Consider the following 25,381-nt stretch of genomic DNA (forward strand, 5'->3'; position numbering starts at 1 on the left):
AAAAATCTCAGCTGCTCATGAGTAGGCCAAGCTAATATAATAAAAATGACAATTCTACCTAAATAAATTTACTTATTCAGTACTATACCAATAAAAATAATAACAAAATTCATCTGGAAGAACAAAAGTTTCAGAATATCAAGAGAACTAATTAAAAGAAATGCAAGGGAAGGTGGCCTAGCTATACCACGTCTAAAATTGTATTTTAAAGCAGCAATCATCAAAACTACTTGGTATTGGCTAAGAAATAGAGTGGTGGATCAGTAGAATAGGTTAGGTACAAAAGACACAGTAGTCAATGACTATAGTGATCTGCAGTTTGATAAACCACAAGACTGCAGCTTCTGGGATAAGAACTCATTATTTGACAAAAACTGTTGGGAAAACTAGAAAATAGAATGGCAGAAACTAGGCACAGATCAACATCTTATGCCATATACCAAGATAAGATCAAAATGGGTACATAATTTAATTATAAAGGGTGAGACTATAAGCAAATTAGGAGGGCAAGGAATAGTTTACCTGTCAGATATTTGGAGAATGGAAGAATTTATGACCAAACAAGAGATAGAGAACATTGTGAAATGCAAAATGGATCATTTTTATTATATTAAATTAAAACAAAGCCAATATAACCAAGATTAGAAGGGACACAGAAAGCTAGGAAACAATTTTTATAGCCAGTGTCTCTGGTAAAAGTCTCATTTCTAAAATATATAGAAAAGTGAGTCAAATTTATAAGAATTTATAAGTCAAACAAGAAATTTATAAGTTACTCTTCAATTAATAAATGGTCAAAGGATATGAACAGGCAGTTTTCAGATGAAGAAATTAAAGCTATCTACAGTCATATTGAAAAGTGTTCTAAATCACTATTGGTTAGATAAATGTAAATTAAAACAACTCTGAGGTACCACCTCATGCCTATCAGAATGGCTAACATGACAAAACAGAAAAATGATAAATGCTGGAGAAGACATGGGAAAATCAGAACACATGCATTGTTGGTAGAGCTGTGAAATGATCCAACCATTCTGGAGAGCAATTTGGAACTATGACCAAAGGGCTATAAACCTGTGCATACCCTCTGTGGAGTATCTACTAGGTCTGTATCCCAAAGAGATCATAAAAATGGGAAAAGGACCTACATGTACAAAAAATATGTACAGCAGCTTTTTGTGGTGGCAAAGAATTGGAAATTGAGGGGATGCCCATCAATTGGCAAATGGCTGAACAAGTTGTGGCATATGGATGTAGTGGAATACTATTGTTCCCTAAGAACTGAGGAGCAAGTGGATTTCAGAAAAATCTGGAAAGATTTACGTGAAATGATGCTGAGTGAAGTAAGCAGAGCCAGGAGAACATTGTGCACAATAACAGCAATGCTGTGGGATGAACAACTTTGATAGTCTTAGCTCTTCTCTTAGATCTAAGATGATTCCAAAAGACTCATGATGGAAAATGCTACTCACATCCAGAGAAAGAACTATGGAGTCTAAATGAAGATCGAAGTATAATATTTTCTTATTTTTTCTGTCTCATGATTTTTCCCTCTTGTTCTGATTCTTCTTTTATAATATGACTAACATGGAAATATGTTTAATATGACTGTACATGTATAAACTATATCATATTCATGACCTCTTTTCTCTTGACTTAATTGCCCCGTCTTTTCCCATTAGATGACAGACCTTCACTTCCCATTCTAAACTCTTAAATGGATTTCAATGGTTGATATTGTTTTTATTTTTACTTACGAGAAACAACCTCTCTGTACCAAAATAATATACTCTTTAACGGAAATACCACAGGAGTTTTGGAGTACTTTAGAATAAGGGAGGAGGGATGAGAGGGAAAAATTTAGAATTTAAAATCTTATCAAAGTGATTATTGAAAACTAAAAATATATAAATAAATAACTTTAAAAAAGAGAGAGAGATTTCTTTTTCTCTTGGTGTTGGTTTTCCTTTAGTTATCTCTCCTTGAAGAGGTGAAAGGGCTGGGTCAGAGACTCTTTCTGGAGGGAAGGTTGACGAGCCATTTGCTTAATTATATCCTTTTCATAATACTATCTTCCTCCCACTTCACTAGGTACACTCAGGCTCTCCAGAGAAGTTAGTTCATCACTTGTGCAGAAGCTAAGAGTCTCTGAAGGCACACCTGGCAGCTGGAAGGAAGACATCTGGCAGAAGGTAGGGACCAACCACTCAATACTTAGTGGGTCTCAGTGGGAGGGTGTGTGTGGCAGCACACTGAGCGGGAGGTACCAGGGTCACAAGAGTCCATGAACTGTGCGTTCAGATACAGAGGACTCAGTGACCTACATGCTCCCCTGAACTTGCTGTTGGCTGACTGTTCCTTCAAGATTCTTGTCCTACTCGCTGTCCTGCCAAACTCCTGGGGATACCTAGGAAATACTATTTTTCTTCCTTTCTTCTAGAAGCACCAGGATAGCAATGAGGGCCTTGGATTAGTAGAATGTTAAATGTGGAAAGGACCTTAGGCATACTCTAGTCCAAATCTCTGAATTCAAAGATGAATCAATAGAATCAGAGAGACCATAAAATCATAGGATTTAGTGCTGGAAGGGACATCATAGATTAAGATTATCTAGCCCAGTCCCCTCATTTTACAGAAAAGGAAACTGAGGTCCAGAGAGGTAAACTTTCTGAGAGTAGCAAAGCTAGTTAGTGGCAGAATCTGGAGCAGAGCCCATCTTTCCCATCTTTCCTGACTAACTGGCCAATGTGCTTCCTACTATAACCCCTTGTGGGGAAGGGAAATGATCGGTTAAGGAAGAAATTTGAACTATTGAGAAGAAAGAAGCATGTTAGGTTGTTGAAATGTTCCCCAGGATAGTCAGGGCTCTCTAGATTTATTGGAAACAAGTGCTTCCTCAACCAAATTCTTCCAAAGCAGTCCAAGTCTTCATGACTTCATAGGAAAACCTCAGGATAGCTCTAACATTAAATCCTTAAGGGTCTGTCTCCTGAGACCCCCAGAATTCCCCTTCCAGCAGTAGAAGCTTTTGCCCAGCCTAGAAGCAATGTGGAAACAGGTGGCTACAGGAATCTATTTCATATACTTGTGGGTGCCATCTTGTTGTTTCCAAATGGTAAGGTTCCATCACTGCAGTTCTAGCTAGGCCACACAAAGAAGAGACAAAATATATTTGGTCCGTATTTGGGATCTGCTTTTAGAAGTTGGGAGATTACGAAAGATTACCCCAACAGAACAGATGCAAGAGTTCAAACAAATGCAACTGAGGTAGGATTCTCTCTTGACTTAATTGTCCCCTGACTTTTCCCATTAGATGATAGACCTTCACTTCCCATTCTAAACTCTTAAATGTATTTCAATGGTTGATATTGTTTTTATCTTTACTTATGAGACACAACCTCTCTGCACCAAAATAATGTAGTACTTTATGGAAATTCCACAGGAGTTTTGGAGTCCTTTAGGATAAAGGAGAGCCACACCTAACAATCAACACCAAAAAATGAACAGTAGGACCCTGATCTTTTTATCTCATTTAGATATTGAGTAATTTGATTATAGCTCAATAAGATATTAGTTTCTTCTCAGAATCAAAGTCACACATACAACATACCCACCTTCTGATTCCTAGAGTAGGGTGCACCATGCAAGACAAATCTTACCAAAATCAGATTCCCTGTGCTCACTGGGGTCTACTTGAACCTCTGTGATGCTTCAGAAATGGACTTATGACACTTCAAACTCAAGCAATCCAAAATCATCTCCATTCAACTCTTGTTAAATTTGTAAAGGAAGCAACATTAATCTTGGCATCTCCAGTCTCCTCTTTTTCTGATATTTCATTTCCTTTCATGAAATCCCCATGAATCCTTCTTCCCTAATGACCTAGTTCTTCTGTGTTGCCATAGTGTTTCCCAAGGAAAACAGTTACTAAATTAATTCATTCTAAGGTGTGGGGGTCTCTAATTTAGAGGCTCAATCACTTGCCTTCCCTCAAATATTTTTATTTTAATATAGTATGTAAGGGAAAGAGCAATTATCAAAACAAATGAATTGCTAATCAATTGCTGAGAATCATACTATGACCTGCTGTACAGTCTTACATCAGCTGAACGAATTAAGAATGTTTAGCCCAGATAAGAGAAGTCTTAGGATGAACATGGGAGCTACTTTCAAATATTTGAAAGGTTATAAGTAGAAGCAGAATTAGGCTTGTTGTGTTTAACCCCAGAGGACAGAACTATGAAGGAAGAAAGTTTGCAGGGAGATAGATTTAGGCTTGATGTAATGAAAAGGTTTTCAAAACAATAAGAGGTATGCAAAAGTAGATGGAAGGAAATTGTTTCTCTACTCACAAGAGGTCTTCAAGCAACAGTTGGTGATCATTTGTCAGGAATACTACTGTAAAAGACACTCATGTTCAGGCATCGGTTAGACTAGATGACCTCTGAGGTCTCCTTCAAATCGAATTATGAGATTCTCTGAAATAAATACATAAATTGAAATGAGTGTTACATGTTTATGTACAAGTTCACACTTTGACCAAGGCCAGCCCTGGATGCAAGAATCTATGAAGCTTAAGAAATACCTACACAGTCTGATTTTGACTTACCAATACAAGGCCCTGCCTGAGGCAGGTAAGTGGCACAGTGAATAGAGCACTGGGCCTGAAGTTGCCATCTTCCTGAGTTCAAATCCAGTCTCAGACACTTACTATTTGTAAGACTCTGGGTAAATCACTTAATCCTATTTGCTTCAGTTCCTCCTCTATAAAATGAGATGGAGAAGGAAATGGCAAGCCACTCCAGTATCTTTGCCAAGAAAACCCCAAATGGGGGTGGCTAGGTGGCACAGTGAATAGAGCACTGACCCTGGAGTCAGGAGGACCTGAGTTCCCAAATCCGTCCTCAGACACTTAACACTTACTAGTCGTGTGACCTTGGGCAAGTCACTTAACCCAATTGCCCTGCCTTCACCCCTCCAAAAAAAAAAAGAAAGAAAACCCCAAATGAGGTCACAAGGAGTCGGACACAACTGAAACAACTTAACAACAGCATATAGAAGCAAACAAACACAGAAGCATAGTATTCAATACACCCATCAACACAAGGTCCTGCCTACTAAAAAAATGTCTCCACCACCATTAGACCACAGCACCACCCTTCCCTCCTTTCCAACCAGAAATCCATGCCAGGAAAGTTACTCCCCTGGGTTACGAAACAAAAGAGGGTACTCATTAGCCCATAATTAGAGAAACAAAGCCACATTCACACAATAATAAGTGAATATTAAAAAGATTTTCTTTCCTAGGAATTAACCAGAAGCCATTGGTTACACATTTCCTTTGGAAAGGGACACAGCATATGCCAATATTCTGCTCTGAACCCAATATGAGTTGGTAGAAATATAGAATACAAGGTACAGGAGGAGTTCTTCCTATTTCACATGAACCTAAAGAAATAGAATTATCTAGAAGATTGGAAAAAGTATAACTTAAAGAAAATGGCATAGTCATGAGGAGGAGACATGCACGCTCCTCATCCAGTCCTCTGCTTTCATCAATAGCAGTCTCAAAAGCCCTTTAGAGCAGATGAGGAGAGATCTGAACAAGGAAAGGCTTAGAGACTTCACAGCTGGAATTTTTTTTCATCTCCAAAATGAAGTAAACATAGAGGCATAATCTATTATAAACAATATCATAAGGGGTCCAACTATAGGCAGGCTCCCTACTACATTCATGTCTGTAGATCAGCCACTACCATTCCCCCTTTCCTCCTCTTCCCCTTTTGAATAGTAAAGCTAATACAAGATAAACCAAGAACATGTTGTTGCCATTGCTAGTGATTGTGACCAGGCTTTACCCAGCCTCGATCAAAAGTTGTGCCAGTGCAGAGTAAGATACCATGGCACCTGGCAACATAGTCTGGTATGGATAAAAGTAGACATGGGACAGCATCTCCCTGAGGTAACAACTCTGGCCTCAGTATTGTTGGCTTTTCTGATGCTATGAAACTTCTATTGCTTTCCACTGTATCATCCACCCAGCTGTTGTAGACTTAATGCTTCCAAATTGCTTTCTTCATACCTCATTGATAATGAACCTAATTATTAGTAATTCATCCCCATGATTTAATAGCTACATTAAAAATGACCCCACCCAGTTATTGGAGGATGAGACCATATTGGTATTGCACATGCCTGATTATTCTTGTGGTGGAATCTACTTGGTATGAGGGAAGGGGGAAGTGAGGAGGTGTTCCCAAAGCCCAATTATATGGCAGAAGCTCTGTACATTATAACTGGGAGCACTGAGGCAAGAGAGGCCCTCGGCAGTCAAGAGCTGAGGCTGCCCTGGAATCTCTTGAAGGAGGGGTCCTGCTCAAGACTAGTCAGCACATAACCACAGCATTTAGGAGTGTGGGTATGGAGCTTCACCACCACCATGCCCAAACTAAACAATGCACCTTCTGAAATGAATAAACTAAAGGCAATACATGAACCAAGAGAAACATATAAAGGTACAAACATTCATTTAACTGGAAGGGTATACACTGGAATGATTTGTCTTTGTTTAACAAAGAAACACACATCACCTCAGAACCTTAATATCTTTAAGGGTCTTAGAAAAAGGTAAATATAACAGAGAGCGTATGAGTTGTTTCATTATATTTTGATGACATCAGGAGAAGTCAAAACTAGGAAGACTATGGGACTATAATAGGGAAGAAAGGTGGAGGATGATGTGGGAGATCATTATCACATAATAGAGATAAATAAGATGAAGAATATTTAATCATGGAGGAAGGTGGTAGAGCAGGTAGCCCATAAATCTCATTATCATCTGAATCAGAAAAAAGAAGATTAAAGACAATTACAAACACCCATACAGATACATATACAAACATACATATAACTATCTTGGTATATAAATACATTAAATTCATAAGGGAAATAGTATGGGACAGACACAAGGAAATATTTAAAAGGGGGTTAAGATAGAGGACAGGATAGGTAACGTAATAAGCAAAACAAGTCAAATCTTGAAGAAACATAAAGGTGGAATTAAAAGGGATTATAAAGAAGGGGAAAATCATACAATAACAGAATAGAGGGGAATTAACAATCAATTGTAAGAGTGAATGGGATAAACTCACCCATAAAGTGGAAGAGGACAGCAAAATGGATTAGAAAGCAGAATCCAGTCACCTGTTGTTAATAGGAAATATACTTAAAATTAACATAGATTTCAAATGAGGAGCTGGAGCAAAATCAATATGTTTAAAGGAAATTAATCAAATTGGAGGGAGAAAAAGTAAAATTATAATAGTGAAGGACCTCAATGTGTCCCCTTTCAAACACAGATAAATCTAAACAAAAAGTAAAAAAGAAAGATGTTAAGAACTTGAATAGAAGTTTAGAAAAATAAGAGATGATAGGTTTTTGATGATTACTGAATAGGAATTGAAAGGAATTTACATGCCTCTCAGTTGGCACCTTTTCAAAAAATGACCATATATTAGGTCATAAAGACCTCACCAAAATATGTAGAAAAACAGAAATGCTGAACATATTGATCAAAATTGATAAAACTGTATTCAATAAAGAGCCCTTGAAGAACAAATTTTAAAGTGACTGGAGACTAAATAACATAATTCTAAGGAACTAGAAGTGGAGGTCAAAATACAAATTATAGAAACAATAGACAACTTCATCTCAAAAACTGACAATAATGAATCAATACAACAAAACTTATGAGATGCAGCTAAAACAGTTCTAAGAGGAAAATTCATATAATTTTCATCAACAAAAGAGAAAACACTTAACAATGAAATGTTTACACAACTCAAAAAAACCTTGAATTGTTCCTTGAAAACTAAGCAAAAAAAATAGAAATTATGAAATTAAAGAAGAGATTAGTAAAATTTAAATAAAAATACTGAATTAATAAACAAAGTAGGAGCTAGTGGTTTGTTTGTTTTTAAAATATGTAAGCTGCTTTTCAAGGAGAGAAGAACACCAAATTGTTCATATCAAAAATGAAAAAGAAGAATTCACAAATTGAAGAGAAAATAAACTATCATAAATTGTTTGTCCACTGATATGCTAACAAAACTAATAGCTTAGAGGCAATGAATGAATATTTACAAAACATAAAATGCCCATATTTGCAAGAAGAAAAATACACTATCTAAATCATCTGAAATAAAAAAAAGAAATGGAGCAATCCATAAAAGAACTACCAAAGAAAAAAGCTTCATGTCCAGATGTATTTAGAAGTGAATTCTATTACACATTCAAAGAGCAATCAATTCTAATATTATATAAAGTGTTTGCTCTTTTTCTATGATACAAATATGCTCTTGATACAAAAAATAGGAAAAGACAAAATAGAGAAAGAAATCTATAGATCAATATACCAAATAAATATTGATACAAAAATTTTAACTAAAATATTAGCAAGATAGCTGCAATAATATATTAGGAATATTATATATTGTGACCAGATTGAATTTATACCAGGAATGTAGGGATGATTTGACATAGGAAAGATTATAAATATAGCAAATCACATTAATAATATAAATAAAAGAAACCACATTATTTTCTCCATCAATACTGAAAAATCTTTTGATGAAATGTAGTCAGTATCCATTTCTGTTGAAACTCTAGAAAATATAGGAATAAATAGTCCTTTCTTTAATATGGTAAATATTATCTACCTAAAACCAGGAACAAATTATTACATGTAAAAAAACAAGAGTAAAGTAAGGATATGTTATCCTCAGTACTATTTAACATAGTCCCAGAAATAATCAATGGGTAGTATTTATATAGCACTTTAAGGTTTGCAAAGAACTTAATGAATACTACTTCATTTTATCTTCACAATAACATCAAGCGAAAGGTACTATTGTTATCCCTATTTTGTATATGAGGAAATTGAGGCAGGCAATAGTTAAATGGCTTATGTAGGTCACATACCTAATAAGAGTTTGAGGTAGGATTTGAACTCAGATCTTCCTGACTCTAGGACTACCACTCTATCCATTGTGCCACCCAATTGTCCATAGAAATAGAAGTACTGGTTATAACAATAAGACAAGACAGAAAAATTGACCAAATAAGAATAGGCAAAGAAGAAAAAAACTACTGTTTTTTATGAATGATATGATGGTTTGCTTAGAAAACCCTAAAAAGACAGCCAAAACATTAATTAAACAATTAATAAATTCAGCAGAGTGATAGGATATAAAATAAATCCATATAAATTATCAGTATTCCCATTTATTACCAAAGAAGACCTATAAAGAGAAATGTAATTCAAAATAATTACAAAATGCATAAAATATTTAACAGTGGTACAATGAATCAAGTGGTTGACCTGAAATCAAGAAGTCTTGAATTTGGGGCGGCCAGGTAGCACAGTGAGTAAAAGCACCGGTTCCAGTGTCAGGATGACCTGGGGATCGAATACAGGCTCCAACACTTAGCACCCACCCAGAAACACCTGGCCATGTAACCTTGAGCAAGTTACTTAACCCCAATTGCTTAGGGGCAGCCAGGTGGCTCAGCGAGTAAGAGCACTGGCTCCAGTGTCGGGATGACCTGGGGATCAAATCTGGGCTCAGATACTTAGCACCACACCCAGAAATAACTGGCCATGTAACCTTGAGCAAGTTACTTAACCCCAATTGCTTTAAAAAAAAAAAGTCTTGAATTCAAATGTGACCTTAGACACTTACTAGCTATGTGACCTTGGGTAAGCCACTTAATCTCTAACTCAATTTCCTCATCTTTAAAATGGGGACCACAATAACACCTACCTCCCAGAGTTGTTGTAATGATCAGATGAGATAATTGTAATGCACTTAGTACAGTGTCCAGTGCATAGTGAGCACTACATAAATGTTAGCTATTATTGTTGTAGTTATTACCAGGAGATATGCAGGAACTAACTATATGAATGCAACTATAAATCACTCTTTGCAGAAATAAAGATAGACCTACATAACTGGAAAAATATTATAATTAGCAGTTTAAACAATTATAATAAAAATGACAATGTTAATTAATTTTCTTACTCAGTGCCATACCAATCATACTATCAAAGTGCTATTTTGTAGAGTTAGGAAAATATTCATGTTGGAGAACAAAAGAATCTCAAGGCTAATAATGAAAAAAAAAAAGTGGGAAGGAAGATAGTCTTTTAGGACCAGATTTGTAATTATACTACAAAGCAGTAATAATCAAAATTATTTGATAATAGTTTAAAATAAAACAAAGAAGTTAATCCATGGAACAGATTAGGAGCACAATATGCAGAAGCAAGGGCAGCTAGATGGCATTAGGAATAGAGTGCTGGGCCTGGAATCAGAAAGACTCATCTTCCTGAGTTCAAATCTAGTCTCAGATATTTACTAGCTATGTGACCCTGGGCAAGTCACTTTACCGAGTTTGCCTCAATTTCCTCATCTATAAAATGAGCTGGAGAAGGAAATGGCAAACCACCCCAGCATCTTTGCAAAGAAAACTCGAAATGGGATCACAGAGAATCTAAAACAGCTCAATGACAACAACAACATGCAGCCCCAGCACAACCTCTGACTTGGGCTATCCCTACTACAAACACTCTATGACTTCCTAAGTAAAAAAAAAATTAAAATTAAAAAAAGAGAAGAAAGGAAAAATTATATAGTCTCTGCCCTTAAGGAACTTACTATTTATCTGAGGAAAAGGGGAAATAAGACATCTACAGAAATAAATATGATTCAAGGCAGAATGTGATGAAGGGAAAGGAGGAAGTCTAAACAAAGTATTGTAATAAACATAAGGAGGGAGAGAATTAAGAGACAGTACTAGCTTTCAAAGGAACCTTATTGGTCCTTTAACATTTGGTCTCTGCTTCCATCAGGTATTAAGATGGCAACTTCAACTAACTACCCAGCAGCTGCTTGTGCTACAGAAATGAACTTTGATCTTGATTTTCATTCTATCAACATTGTGGACCTAGATCTCAGAGATGACACCCTTTATTTAATAGGTAAGTATCCCTACATATTGGTATAAATCTAAATAACAGAACAGGCCAACAGCCAAAAGTAAGTAACTTAGATAAATAAGGATGCTTGTTTTAAGCATCTTTAATGTTTGGAATCTTGGGCCTAACAATTTAGGGCCTGAGTGAGAGGTGATCAAGTCCAGCTTCCCCATTTTACAGATTAGGAAATTGAAACTCAGAAAGATTCATTGATTTACCTGGTGTCACACAGCTAGCAAGTACCTGGGATGGAATCTGAACCCAGATCTTCCTAGACCCAACACTCCCTCCACTTCACCACACCATCTTTCTTGTACCACTCATCTCACAGGCTTGCTGTGAAAAAAGTGATCTATAAACCTTCAGAGCTATGTGAAGTGAATCACCATCATGTTCATAATCATCGTCGTCACCATCTTCTTCATCACCATAGAGGCAGAATGATGTATAGCAGATAGAGATCTGGCTTTGGAGTCAGGAAGACCTGAGTTCAAGTTCTGACTCTGACACATACATTTTATCAATGTTCTGGGAAACAATTTGTAGAAAGGGCTCAGACCTTCACTGGTGAATGGTATTTCCTTACCTGGAAGCTCCCAAAACCAATGAAATTATAGGTCCAGTGTCTTTACTATCATCATGTCATGTGGAGTATTCTTATTTTACCAGTGATTCCCATTGTAACATAGAAGATATATTATACTTGAAAAAATCTGGACCTAGAAGTTAAGTAAAATACTTATTGTAAAACCTAGGAATTTATCCTGACTCACAACAATAAATAATAAAGTGGTAGACCCACATTATTATGCAACATTTAAATTCCAAAAATTGTGAGAGGTACTATTTCTTCGGAAACTGGTGACATACCATGAAGTTTTTGGTCTAGAATTCTCTTAAGTGACTTTCTGTTAAATGAAGGCTACCTGTTAATAAAACACTTTGGTAAGCTATCATTTTGATTATCCCAAACTCAGAAAATCCACTTTCATTTAAGTTTCTATGGATAGGTTTCCATTCCCTATCCCTGTTAAACATTCCAGTTTCCTAATATGTTGGACCTAAGTGGGACCCTTCTAGTTCTCTGGAAAAGGTTTCCTAAATGAGACAGTATCCAGCTATAGAAGCTATGGAAAATGGTGGGGAAAGAGGGAAGAGGGGGAAGGTGAAAGAAGGAAAGCACTAAAAAAAAGAAAATGTGCTTATTTTGTTGCAAGAATTTAATGAAATGTTCTCTCTTTCTTTTTCTCTTAGCCGAAGAGACAGGTAAAGTACAATTTTTTTTTCTACTATTCTATCTAAACTGGGGGAGTTGCTTGGCAGCACAGAGTCCCATATCTTTGCCAACATACTTAGAATTGAAAGATATTGTCTCTACTTGGAGCAGATCTGGTTTGGGAAGCTGGATTCCTTCCCTGAAAAGGGTGTGGACCACATGCATTCAGTGTCACTCCCATTGGGACCACTGATGCAAAAGATAAGAAGTGGTCCACAAAAACTAAGTGCTTACTATGCGCCAGGCACTGTGCTAAGCACCAGGGATGCATATAAATTAAGAAGAAAAAAAACAGTGTCTGTCCTTAAGGAGCTCACAATCTAATTGGTGAAAAACATGCAAATAATTATGTACAATCAAGATCACACACACATAAACATACATACACACAAACATACATGCATGCATGCATACATACATACATATGTATATCTATAAACTAGAGATATTCACAGAGGGAAGACTTTAACATTGAGGGAGACTAGAGAATGCTTCTGGCAGAGAGTGGTCTTTTAGCAGGGACTTGAAATGAGACAGAGAAAACAGGAGGCAGAGACAAGGAGGGAGAGAGAAGGTGGTAAATTGTTCACCATTGCTGCGGCTCTCAGAATCTACCTTATGTGAGATGAAGGCATACTTTTAGGTTGGGTTTCATCCAAGCAGAAAGTCATGGTTCTCAGGAGCAGACAGGAAAATGGGGTGGAGGATTTGGAGACTGGTCTTTGGAGCCAACATAGGGTGACAGGGAGAACTGCCTAAAGAGAGGAGAGCAGGCTATTCCTAAATAGGGTAGGGGGGAGGGGGAGAGGTTTCTTTTAGGGAAAATTATTTAGAGAAAAAAAACTTTATTTCTGCTTGGTTCTTCAGCCAGCAAATCCCTATAAGAGAAGCAAAATACATAGCAGATAGTCCCTTTGGGAGGAGGAAATGATTGCTTCTTTGTTTAGCCCCGGTTCCTCCACTAGTCCCTTGATGCTATTAAATGCCAATAGTTTCTCAGTATTCTTAAGAATTTTTTCATAATGTAACTCATGATCAAAGTCCCAAAAATTTCTTGCTTACACAGTCCCCAAAATCATTCTCCCTTTAGTCTGTTTTGCCTTTATTCAGAGGTTCCTCTAAAAACCTCAAAATAAAGTTCAGAAAATATTTTGTGTCTACTTTTTAAAGATCTAAGTAAAAGGTCTCTAGTTCACAAATAAGCATCAAAAATAATAACACATATCAGGCATAAGACAGTCTTTATATCACACCAGAGAAAGCTATATATATATATGTATGTATGTATGTATGTATAAAGGATTCTTAGTAGCCCGCATACAATGGCTCCCTCTTAGGAGCTCCATCATCCTCTCAGGGATGTATGAGTCCCCCAGATTCATAGTACTGCCTATGGCTTACACTTTTCTTGGAAGAAAAATAAACTCAAAGTTGTTAGAGAGACAACTCCCCAATATTCCAGTGAGTCCCACTTTCTACTTCAGTAATAAATATAGTCCTCCAAGTTTATGACAAAATAAAGCCTGGACTTCCCCCAGTTGTAAAACAAACTTGGAATTTCTAGAAAAGCAATCTTCTTCCCACTGGATCTGATCTAATAATTCTGAAAACAATCATTTGCTCTCCCAAAATATGTCTCAGTCCCATGGCTCAGGCCTTTCTAGGTAAAGGACTACAGGCATAATCCTTATCTTCTGACAAGGCTGGCACTGCCTAGGAATTCCCTCTTCTTTCTCTAGAAGACTATGATTTAGTAATATACTCCATTTGGCCAGGTAGTTAGTTCCTGTCTCCTGGGGATACCTTGTTGAAATCATATGCAACTGTGATGTTCTATCCCAACTGTCTCTCTAGTTTGGTGCTCAGTAACTGCCACTAGGTCAACATACCCTGCCTGCTGTCATTTCCTATAATTATTTAGCCAAGAGGCTATCTGAGGTTGGGGGGAGGGGGTTCAATAAATCAGTCCCTGAGAAGCATTACCAGAATGCAAGCACTCCCACTGGAACCAAAGTTGGTTCTCAAATCTCTAATACACTGAGTTCTCTCTGAACCTCTCCAAAAAGGAAAAAGATTCAAAAGTCAAACTCTGCAATGAGAACTCCTTTTATAGACCCATCATAGAGGGATGGCTATAGCCCACAATAGTCTGAAGTGGCCAATTCATCCCTACTCATTGATCACCCATCATCTTTGAGTTATGAATGAGTGTATGGGTGTATCCATACCTTTCATAGGAAGAGGCAATCAAAGCACAAAATAAAGGGTTATCTCTCAGTAAGCTCATCAAGTTGATCAAGAAATTTCCCTGATTAGCTCCTTACATTCTTAATTTAATTCAATTCAGCAAGCCTTTAATAAATACTATTATGGCAAAAGACTATGACAAAAATTTTAAATATCTCCTGCCTTCAAGGAACTTACAGTCTATAGATAGAAAGAAATTTCTCATTTTCTGCTTTGTGTTGCTGAGGCAATCATTCATATTCCTTGAAGAATGCACTTTTCTCTGTATGTGTCATTCTCTTGTTAAAAGAGTTAAAAGTGAAAACCCACTTTACCATAGATTCATCTGTATCAGGAAATCAACATTGATCACTCTGGAGAACTGAAATTTAAAAGAGTTTTGCTAATAGATTATGAAAATCCCACTTCTAAGTATGTACTTAACACATATTTGTTTAACACAGTTAAACAGGAATTCAGCAAGATTGAGAACCGTTGTGCTATCTTACGAAACATGAAGGGCAGAGTTCTTGTAATAGTCAAAGGAGGGAAAATGGCTGTATTTGAGGAGATGTCTGATTCGGAGATTGCAGGTATGTTTTGGGTTTTTTGTTTGGTTGTTTGTTTTTTGAACCAACATTATAGAAATTTGAGGATCATAGGACTGGAAAAGACCTTAGAGATGTTTTTTTCTCATTTTCTGGAGGAAGAAAAGCCTTCCTTGAAAAACAGAGCCACAAGAGTCAAAAAGAGTAAGTGATTGCCCAAGGACAAAGAACGAGTTAAGTGGGACTTAAAACTAGATATCTCTCCTGATTCTTAGATAAGTGATCTCTTCATCATACCACTGCTGCCCTTTCCCCTCTCTTCCATGTTGTCATTTACCTCTCCAGGCCTTGCTAGCCTCAAACCTGAAAAAGAAGGGAGAGGAGTAGGTGCAACTCAACTTCATTAACAACAGACTACAAAGGGCATCTATTTCTCTGGTTGTTGATGTGGATTTTGACTCCTGACCACACTGCAAGGGCCTTCATTTGAGATTCCTGGGCCAGCACATATAGATCAATCCTTACCTGTTGTAGAGAATAGACAGTGTAATCTGATCCACAGCATGCTGTTACTATGGACCCCCATTGGCTAAATAGAATCCTTTGCAATAATTAAATCAATTAAGTAAAAGGATATTAAAATTGGAAGCAATCTTAATATTTATCTAGTCTAATTTGCAGCCTTCTAGCTAATACTTTCTACAGATATTCCTTAGTGATGGTCATCCAGTCTCTACTTGAATCTCTAATAATGCACTCCCTCACAAGTCAACTCATTCCATTTCCAAACAGCTCTAATTATTAGCATACTCTACCTCATGCTGCACCAAAATCTGACTCCCTAGAACAGTGTTCCAGTTTCTCCTCTTGAGTGCCCAGCAGAATAGGCCTAATTCTTTTTCCACATGACAAGCACTTTGGATATTTGAAAATCACTGCTGTGACCTGCTCCTTCCTCTTCTCTTCTCCTGATTAAATGAACCCTGTTCCTTCAAACATTTTCAAATGTCCTGGTCTCCGGAAACCCCCCTCCCCACCATCCAGGTAATACTCCTCTAGAAAAATTCTAGTTTGTTAATGTCCTTCCTACAAGCTTTACCCAGAGTTCAACATAGTATTCTAGATATGACTCAAACAAAATGAAGGGGGGGAGAGTTTATTGCCATACCTACCTTAATCTACACACAATAATTTTATTGAAAGTAGCCTAAGATTGCATTCACTTCTTTGATAGTCTCCACATTAAATCTCCAGTCAACTGAAACCTTTAGTCTTTTTTTTCAAATTAACTGCAAGCCTGTTCTCCCCCATTCTGTATTTGTGCCATTGCATTTTTTAACCCAAATGAGAGACTTCACATTTAGCCCTGTTGATTTTGGTCTATTGTTCCAGCTTATTGAAACTTTTTTATATCTTACTTCTATCATCCAAGATAATAACTATCCCTCCAAATTCTGAACCAATCTTTGGACATGATTATTATGCCTTCATCAAAGTAATTGATTCATAGATTTAACATAAAAATACAGACAAATATATAGACCTGTGTCTTTAGTTGAACACTGCCTGATCTAACAATGATTTAACCAATTACAAAGGTAACTAGATGTGTCACCTTAATTTTATCTACAAAAATATAGAGACTTTTCAAATGATGTGCTGAAATATATACATACATACATATATAAACACATATGTATGTGCACATATATTTCAGCATATGGATGTATATGTGAATGTGTGTATATATATATATATATATATATATATATATACATGCACACATAGAAAATTCTTCTGGTATATTAATCTTAAAACTCTAGCAAAAAGAAGCAGTATGGTCCAGTGTAGAGAGAGATGACCTTGCAGTGAGGAAGATACTGGATTCATGTCCCAACCCTGCCAAATAGAAGCTGTGTGACCTGGGAAAGTCATTTAACCTCTCAATAATGTAAGCAGCTCCTTAAGATAATAAGTTTCAAAAAATGTGCCATCTTGTATTGCTGTCACCAAGGTCACCCACCCCTCAGTGCGGAATACCCTATCCCAATGACCTTACAAGGCCAGGTCCTTTGATAACTTCAAAAAAAATCAATATAATTGAAAATTATTTCTAAGTGGATCCCTAAGGGTTCCTAGATAGCACTGGGCTGAAAAGGCCTTCTAATCCATTAGAGGATTTTGTTGGGGATAGATGCTAAGCTTTCTAGACTGTTAACTTTCTAGATTGTTATCCCAAATCTCAAAGTCAGTTTATTGATTTCAACAAGTCACACAAAAATCGGTATTTTAATAGTCCCTTCTGTGACTATCCCTTAAAAACTATTCTTAAAAGCTAAAAAGCTGCAAAAGATTCTTCTGAATAGAACTCTAATTTATACATGTTTATCCTCAGCCAATGCACCTCGGACTCAATTTATAATACAACATTATAAAGAGACCACCCCCAAAGGGTTGGCTGTGGCCATCTCTGTGAAGACTGAGAAAAAGATTTATACACTGTCCTGCAAGGACAAAAAACTTCATTTTAAGGTAAGAATGAACCTGTTTGTTCTTAGTTTCATTTCTAGGAAAACCTTAGGAATAAATAACTTGTCTCAAAGTCCAGATCCAGTCTCCAGAGGAGGAAGAATAAAGGCAGATAACCATAAGAACAGAGGGTTTACCACACCTGTCTAAATCAATGAGAGCATCAGCTATGTGCTCAGATCACAGCACAGGTCTAGGCCCAGCACTTGTTGCAAAATCCACACCATCCAGAAAATTAGCCAGCATATATATCATGGAACAGGATCTCTAGAGCTGGAAGAGACCCTCTAGAGTCTAATCTAATTTAGCACCCCCCTCGCCCCTAAGTTTATTTTGCAAAGGGAGAAACTGGGCCCAGAGTGGAGTGAAATGACTTTTCCAAGGTAGACAATAGAATTTGAACCCATATCTCCCAACTACACATCTAGAGTTTTTGTCATTGCACCCCTGCCAGGGTAACTAGCAACACAACTAACTCCAGGTCAGCTTACAAAGCCCCCAGAGATGTGTCATTCCTAAACAAACCTAAAACATTTGCTTGACATCAACGGTAGATAGTACCCACATCCATAAAGAAGACTTTCTTGCTCAGGAAATTCAAAAGTACAGCCCATGACCCTTTCAAGAATGTATGTCCATACAGCTAATTCTCCACTATTGACACATCCATTGTGTGCTCCAAATATCAATCAACCTATGAGCATTTATTAAGCACCAACTATGTACTAGACAATACTAATCACTGGACACAAAAACAAAAGTGAAATGTTTACCCTCTGTTTATACATCATATATGTATATACATGTAAGCATATGTGCATATATACAGTATAAGTATGTAAAAAATAGATGCAAAGTATAGGATTGGGAGAGAGGTACTTGTAACTGAGGGGATAAGCAAAGAAGGTGACATTTGAACTGAGCCATAAAAGAAACTAGAGATTCTAATTTGTTAAACATTAAGAAATGTTACAGAACCTCCCAGAGTTCACCTCTCCAATTAGTAACATGGCAGTGGCATGACCAGTGGTGACTGGATCATGAGCAGCAGTAGGCCATAAAAACTGTGCGGGGGGTAGGGGCTAGGGAGCAGTGGGGGCTACTTGGATCATCTTCCTGCCCCTACTGATGGAGGAGCATAATCTGAAGGGCATGTTGCCCTCCTGGAGTGCTGTCTGCCTGGCAGCAGATGAAGTCTCATCTAGGTGGGAGAGGAGAGACCAAGGAATGTCCCAGAAGTGTAATAAGGGGTACAAATGCACAGAGGATGGAGCTACATGACATCATGGATGTCACTCACATAGATGGAGACTTTCCTCCCCATATTCTAGCAGAAGTCTCTGTGTGCCAGTGTGGTATCTATGCAAGGACTTTCTTTACTCAGGCTCTCTATAGCCCATCATAATAACATCTGGAATGTTTTCTTTTCTTTTCTTTTTCCTCCTCCACAGGAAGGTGCTGCTTCAGACAAAATTGATTACAGAGAACAGGATATCTTATTCTACCAAGAGAGAATTCTAGGCCATGACAAGATGCAATTTAAATCTTTTTTGTACCCAGAATACTACTTGGCATGTAAGCAGGAAAAGAAGGGCATTTTTAAACTGATTTTAAAGAAAGGGTGCCAAGATGAGGAAGGGTCTACAAAATTCATTGTCCATTATGAATGTGGGAAAACAGACTCATTAGAATGATAGTTTTAAATCCTGGAAAATATCTTAACAATAACAGCACTTCACTAGAGTCTTAAACTAAAAAAAAAAACTAAGTAAAGATATACTCATGGAGGGATTATTTAATCAATACTTTTGGGGAAGTTGGGTATAGAAAAACTATATTTAGGTCTCAGTTTAAAAAACTACAAGTTAGATTTAATTTAAAATAGTAGTAGTAATAGTGAAAGAGGGTAGTTTTCAATTTGTGATTCTCTCATATATAACATTATTATAAAATATAAATATAGAATTATTGCTCATAAATCCAATGCAATCAATAATACAAGCCTGAATTACAAGTGAGTCAGAAAATGATCCTGAGTGTACTCCTTGAGAGGGCAATGCTCCACATGGAGGGATGCAGTGAGTTACCGAGATGGGTCGAAGCAAATTCTTTGCTACACAATGCCTAATGCTTACTTATCAGAGCTTCTATCAACAACAATAAAGATATTTAGGATATTTTTATCAAGTTCATGGATATTTACAATCACTGTCTTCTGGCTAACATTCTTAAAATGAGCCTCTCCATAATTGGCTGAGCTAGTCTTCACAGGGTAGATGCAAGCTGTCTCCAGGACTATTTAAAGTTTTTCTACCCTGGTAGAATCTGTCAGAATTTATGCCATGCCAGCATTGCCTTTGAAAGCCCATCATCACCTATACACTACACTGAGATATCAGAGCAGTAGCTCAAAGATAGAGATAGAGAAATATATAGAGATAAAGATTATTGAAATAGAGTAGAGATAGAAATAGAAATGGAGATATACAACTTCATGGTTTACAAAAAGCAATCACTTCACAACAACTCTGTGAATCAAGTAGCACAAAGTCTTATTGTTATTACCAAAATTTAAAAAAAATAAAAAAGGGAAAATGAGGCCTCAGAAAGGTTGAGCTTGCCGGTGATCACACAGCTAATAAGTATCAGAGCTAAGACTTAAACCCAGGGTATCCAACAACAGTCTCCATGTTCCTTCCATGCTAACATCTAGCTTCTACCAAAGCCATCAGATTCCAGCACGTGCTTCAGTATGCCTTTTAACTTCCCCAATGGATGGTGAGCCAAAACCCGTTATGTAACAATTGCACACATGGCTTCCTTTTTGATCTGCCTAGAAATGACAAAAACATCAAGGGACTATCTTTTGGGAGATTTCCTGATGCATTCCATCAAAGGTTGAGCCAAAGTCTTGCAAACCTTGAGAACACACCCCAGCGTCCCTGCCAATTTCATAACTAGAACAGCTTGACCCCTCTCTCACTGCCTTCACTATTTTGGCTTCAATCCCTGATCAGTCGTTAATTTCCCTTTCCAATCTCATCCTCTAGTTCACATTTGTGAACCAAACTCCAAACTAACCAATTTAAATTTATATTTTATTTAAAAGGGAAGGGTAAAGTTATATAAGGGTACAGCATATGGTAGGCACTAACAAAATTACATTTCCAGGATAGACTCTCTCACATTTCATTGTGAATTGCTCAGTTGCTCTCCAAAAAAGATTTCTTTCTATATTTAGTTTTCTTGGATATGTCGGTCCAACCTGATACTTCATGGCATCAGGAATGCCCTACTACCTGGCCTGAAATCCACCACGTGTATCTACATTTTCTTATGGCCAACACCAAACGGCATCTGTCCTTTTCAGGACCCAGTCCGCTGGATTTGGCTCTGTTCAGCTTCTGACTCCCTGGGTTTAGGTCATGGACAAATTTATAACCAGTGCTGCTACCCTTTGTTCAATTAGGAAATTACTCCAATGGTGATAGTTTGGTCTGGTCACTCCGCCAACACTACAATAAATTCCAAGGGAATTGAAACAACATGTTTATAAAAGTTTACAAGAAATGTAGTGATATACTTTTTTCCCACTGTGAAAGGGAGATAAAATCTTTACAACTGAAGCATCAGAAATGAGCAGCGATAAGGTCAATTATAGTTCAATTATATAAAAACTAAAAACTTTCATTCCACAAGAAATAATAAAACTAAGATAAAAAGAAAATATCCATAATAAATATTATGGGTAAATATTTGGTTCCACATTTTATAGGTAATACAATATAAGCCTATGAGGTTAGCATCCAGTCTCCAATGGACAAAAATAGTCAAAGGATTTAAAAAGACAATTCACTAAAGGGGGAAAATAAATAATAAAATGGTAAAATGATCAAATGTTAAAACAAATTAAAATATTTAGGAAAGCTCAATGATATTTTGTCCTCTCTTTTCACATTAAATTAAAAATAGAGAAGAGAAGGGGGAGATAAGGGGCAAAAGGGAAAAAGAGAGACAGAGAGAGAAAGAGTATATAAAGTCCATTATTGGTAGAGTGTGGGGAAGCAAGTATACTCGAATGTCACTGGTGTAATCTTTTTGGAGAGCTACCAATCAATTAACAATAAGAATCAACAGTCTGATCATAACCTTTTGATCTTATCTATTACTAGGAATGTATTACAGAGAAAATATTCAAAATACAAAACAACCTGCTTATGCAGAGATTTCTTAATATACTACATTTATACTAGCAAAAAAAAATTACCTAGATGTCCAAAGTTTGGAGGAAAAAGGGCAGGCTGGAGTATATTAATGAAATTGAGTGTCATGTTGGCATTAAGAAGAACAAATATGAAATGTATACAGAAATCTGGAAAAGTCTATGTAAAATAATATAAAATGAAAGAACTAAAAATGAAGTGTATATATTTACTTACAGCTATGTGTAATTGTGATTAAAAGGACCAGAAGTTGTAAAGTGCTGTTCTTTGTTGTGGTCATTCTGGTATTTATGTTTTATTTTTACTAAAAATTTGGTTGAATATTCCATCAACAAAAATCTTCTACCCCGCAACATACACACACACCCCAAATCAGGAAATTCTTTTGAAAATTAACATGGAATGAACAGATGAAAAGATATGCAGACAAGAGAAATTAAATTGAGCAGAGATTTCTCATCATTTGACAATAAAGACTAGAGCATTATCTCCAGAAGGCTACTATTAAAATCTACCTATGTTACCTAGAAGAGATCTTTAACCCCTTTTTTGTTAGACTTTGGAAATAAATATTTTTCAGTATATTTAGTTATCCCTCATGAAGACAAAGAGAACCCCACTCTAAAGGAATGGAGAGGATACAGTACAATTCAAAACAGATTAGATAGTAATCCATCAATTCAGGAAATACAAAACAAACAAAAAAGTAACACTCTGAACAATCAAACTGGATAATATTTTCATGGTTCTTGTTAGCAACATAGCTCTTGGAATTATAAAGCATTGGGGATGGGATGGTTGAGTGGGGCAGGATTGAATTCTTCAGAGGCCCCAGTTTGTTTTTTCAGCACTGTTGCTGATTGGAGTTAAGATCTTCAAGAAGAGAAAAGCAGAAACTGAGAAATGAGCAGCTGGTTAACACAATGGCATATGAGAAAAATATTTTGTCTCTGGGCCAGGACTTAAGATATGAGTGACAGGTTCTTGACCAAGGATATATTGCAAGTATTGGAAAGAATATATTGGTCTGGAGACTTACAGATATGATCAAGAGGGCTTTAAAATGAAAAAAAGAAAGATAGGGAAGAAACTACCCTAACATTAACTAAGTCAGATACTACAGCACATATTAGGAATAATATAGGAAAGAAAATGTCAATAGAGGGGCCAAGTAATTGACAAGAAACAGTATTCAAGAAGGAGAGGCTAATAATTTTTATGGAGTCAGATATCTGAACACAAACACTAAGAAGAAAAAAGATAGAAAAGAATGATAGAGATCTTAATATAAGAAGGCAAAATTGAATTTGTAGGTATCGTAGAATCTTAGTGGATTGTGACTCAATCAGAAAAGGCTTTTGGAAAGGTATAATTATATGAAAGAAACAGATTGGGTTGAGGGGGGTGGTAAACTCATTGTATATGAAGAAAATATATTCCTATAAGGAATGCTACAAACCAAAAGGAAGAAGTATCATGGACAGTATTTGGTGAGAACCAATAGAAGCTCACCGAAGCAATATTGTTGGTAAGAGGACACTACAGTACCAGAAGCAGAACAAAAAATTTGGTATTTAGGCATTTGTTAAAGGGCACTTAAACTCTTCAGACATCTTCTGGAGTTCTTTCTCCTAAAAGCAAAGCTGCTGACAAAATTCACAACTTTTCTTAGTGATTTCATTTTTCAAAAGTTAGAAGAAGCAATGAGGGAAATATTATTCTAGACTTGAGTTTTATCAGTAGGAAGGAACTGGTTTGTGAAGTAGAAATGAGAGGAATCTTGGGTAGAAATGTCTACTCTCTTGGAATTCATTGCAGCACTCACATGGGGTACTGGTATTTCGTTTCATCTCACTGGTGCTTTCACATAAGTGTGTGTGTGGTGGGGGGGGGGAATTCAGTCAAGGAGATTGAAACTACTCAGAACATAATATCTGACTTAGTCAGTAAATGGCACTACTGTTCTCTGCCACACAAGCACAAAATCCTTATTCCAGGATGGGGGGGAATAAAAGGGGTGGAGATGAGCAGAGGGAGATTTAGGGAATGAATAAGCATTTATATGCCACTTACTATCTGCCAGGCACTGTTTTAAGTGCTTTACAAATGTTATCTCATTTTATTTTATTTATTCCCTGTCCATAATATCTTTCCTGGATATTATATTATTTTGAAATGTCACTCAGAATCCTCAAATACCCTAGCTGCTGCCCTAAAATGGTGCAGATTTCACATTTGTGCTTAAAAATCAGCTTGTCCTTTCTGAAATGCTACTGATTTTCAAGACATAATCTAGAAGGTAAAATTAAAGTATTAAAATATGGATATTAATTGCTTGGATTTTTTTTTTTTGGTTTGGGTTTGATCTTTTTTTTCTTTTTTGCTTTTGTTTTGTGGGGGAGTTTTTGCCAAGAAAACCTATTTATCCAAATCAGTAGCTAACAAAAATCAGAGAAGGTATACATTGGAGAATATATATCCCAGACAACACAGAGTAAAGGAGTTCTCTCATTGGGAGCCAGGTAACAGCTCAAGAGAGAGAATGTTCTAGATCTTACCCAAGGAGTAGCTCCCCAAAGTCTCCAGAATAGCAAGCTAGGGACAGGGACAAGATGGAGATTGATGGCTCCTCCCATGTTGGCTTCTTCCCAGAGTCTTTTCATTAAGCAACCTGATGTAGAACTGGCCTTATCAATTTTTTTTCTCAAAATTGGAAGCCAGAAATACCCAAGGTAACTTGAAAGTTCAATAGACCTTGAAGAAGAGTGAAGAGATGTTCTTTCTCACACTCACCAGCTCTACCCCATCCCTGTCACAGGGAATGGCTGCCAGCCCAGGTGTAGATGCACAAGTCTACAACGATCCTGATGGTCAGTCCATAATCAATCTAGACTAGTCCGAGTGTAGAAGCAGAGAGAGCAGTCAGTGACAAGAGAACTAAACCTATTAAAACAGTCACTAGGACAAGTTATGATGTTACAAGTTAAGATGTTATGATGTTGCACATGTGAATTACTACAGGTCTGAGTTTTTATTTTGCTATTATGTTCATTTGAGTATGTTTTGTGTCATGTTCATGCTAAGTGATAAAATACGAATTTTAAGATAATTAAAGTTTAGATCTACCTCAACCCCAAAAATAGTTTTCTTCTCTTTGTACCATCCCTCTCTACCCATATTGATTTAGTGACCCAGCATGTGACTTTTCAGCTTTATTGTACATAGAATAAAACAAAAGGAAAAGAGGCAGGGTCTCCTCCCCCTGTGTGGACATAGTCATTGCCAACTAACTAATGCTTCACCCCCTCTTGATTCTTAGATTCTGTGATAGGAAAGAGAAAGCAGGGGACATGGAAGGGGAGAGGAGGGGATACGGATAGTAGAGAAGCATGGAAGGGGTAAATCAGATAGGTTCAGGGATGGGAAAAGGCCCAACAGCAGAAGAAGATATAGCTGGAACTCAAGAATATGACAGATCCTACATTTCCAAGAAGCTTCCAGATCTTTCTGATACCTTGTCTTCTCTAGAAACACACACACAGAC

General features: G+C 36.8%; 3 protein-coding genes across 5 annotated transcripts in view; 2 read left to right on the top strand and 1 right to left on the bottom strand.

The window, feature by feature from the left end:
- BCO2 (beta-carotene oxygenase 2) overlaps positions 1-9,401 on the bottom strand; it is a 97,050-nt gene extending 87,649 nt beyond the window's left edge. The window contains exons 1-2 of one of the 2 annotated variants that reach the window (XM_069080376.1): positions 9,380-9,401; positions 4,353-4,478 (exon numbers count right to left, since the gene is read on the bottom strand). In XM_069080376.1, the coding sequence (XP_068936477.1) occupies positions 4,353-4,383 (31 nt within the window). In that variant the 5' untranslated portion in view covers positions 4,384-4,478; positions 9,380-9,401. Of the gene's footprint in view, positions 1-4,352; positions 4,479-4,609; positions 5,118-9,379 lie in introns of those variants that run through there. The other variant, XM_069080375.1, reaches the window with a different exon arrangement.
- Positions 1-25,381, top strand: part of LOC138155257 (interleukin-18-like) — a 376,645-nt gene that overhangs the window by 307,360 nt on the left and 43,904 nt on the right. The gene's annotated exons all lie outside the window — the stretch shown is intronic.
- Positions 2,086-22,094, top strand: LOC138155256 (interleukin-18-like). The gene is made up of 6 exons (XM_069080389.1): positions 2,086-2,192; positions 10,910-11,038; positions 12,290-12,301; positions 15,002-15,130; positions 17,481-17,617; positions 19,066-22,094. Exons 2-6 carry the CDS (start codon positions 10,918-10,920, stop codon positions 19,306-19,308), a joined length of 642 nt encoding a protein of 213 aa, XP_068936490.1. The 5' UTR covers positions 2,086-2,192; positions 10,910-10,917; the 3' UTR covers positions 19,309-22,094.

The sequence above is a fragment of the Petaurus breviceps genome, unplaced genomic scaffold (assembly GCF_028583685.1).
Source record: "Petaurus breviceps papuanus isolate PSGF00001 unplaced genomic scaffold, PetGlider_PUasm1.0 91133, whole genome shotgun sequence".
NCBI lineage: Eukaryota > Metazoa > Chordata > Mammalia > Diprotodontia > Petauridae > Petaurus > Petaurus breviceps.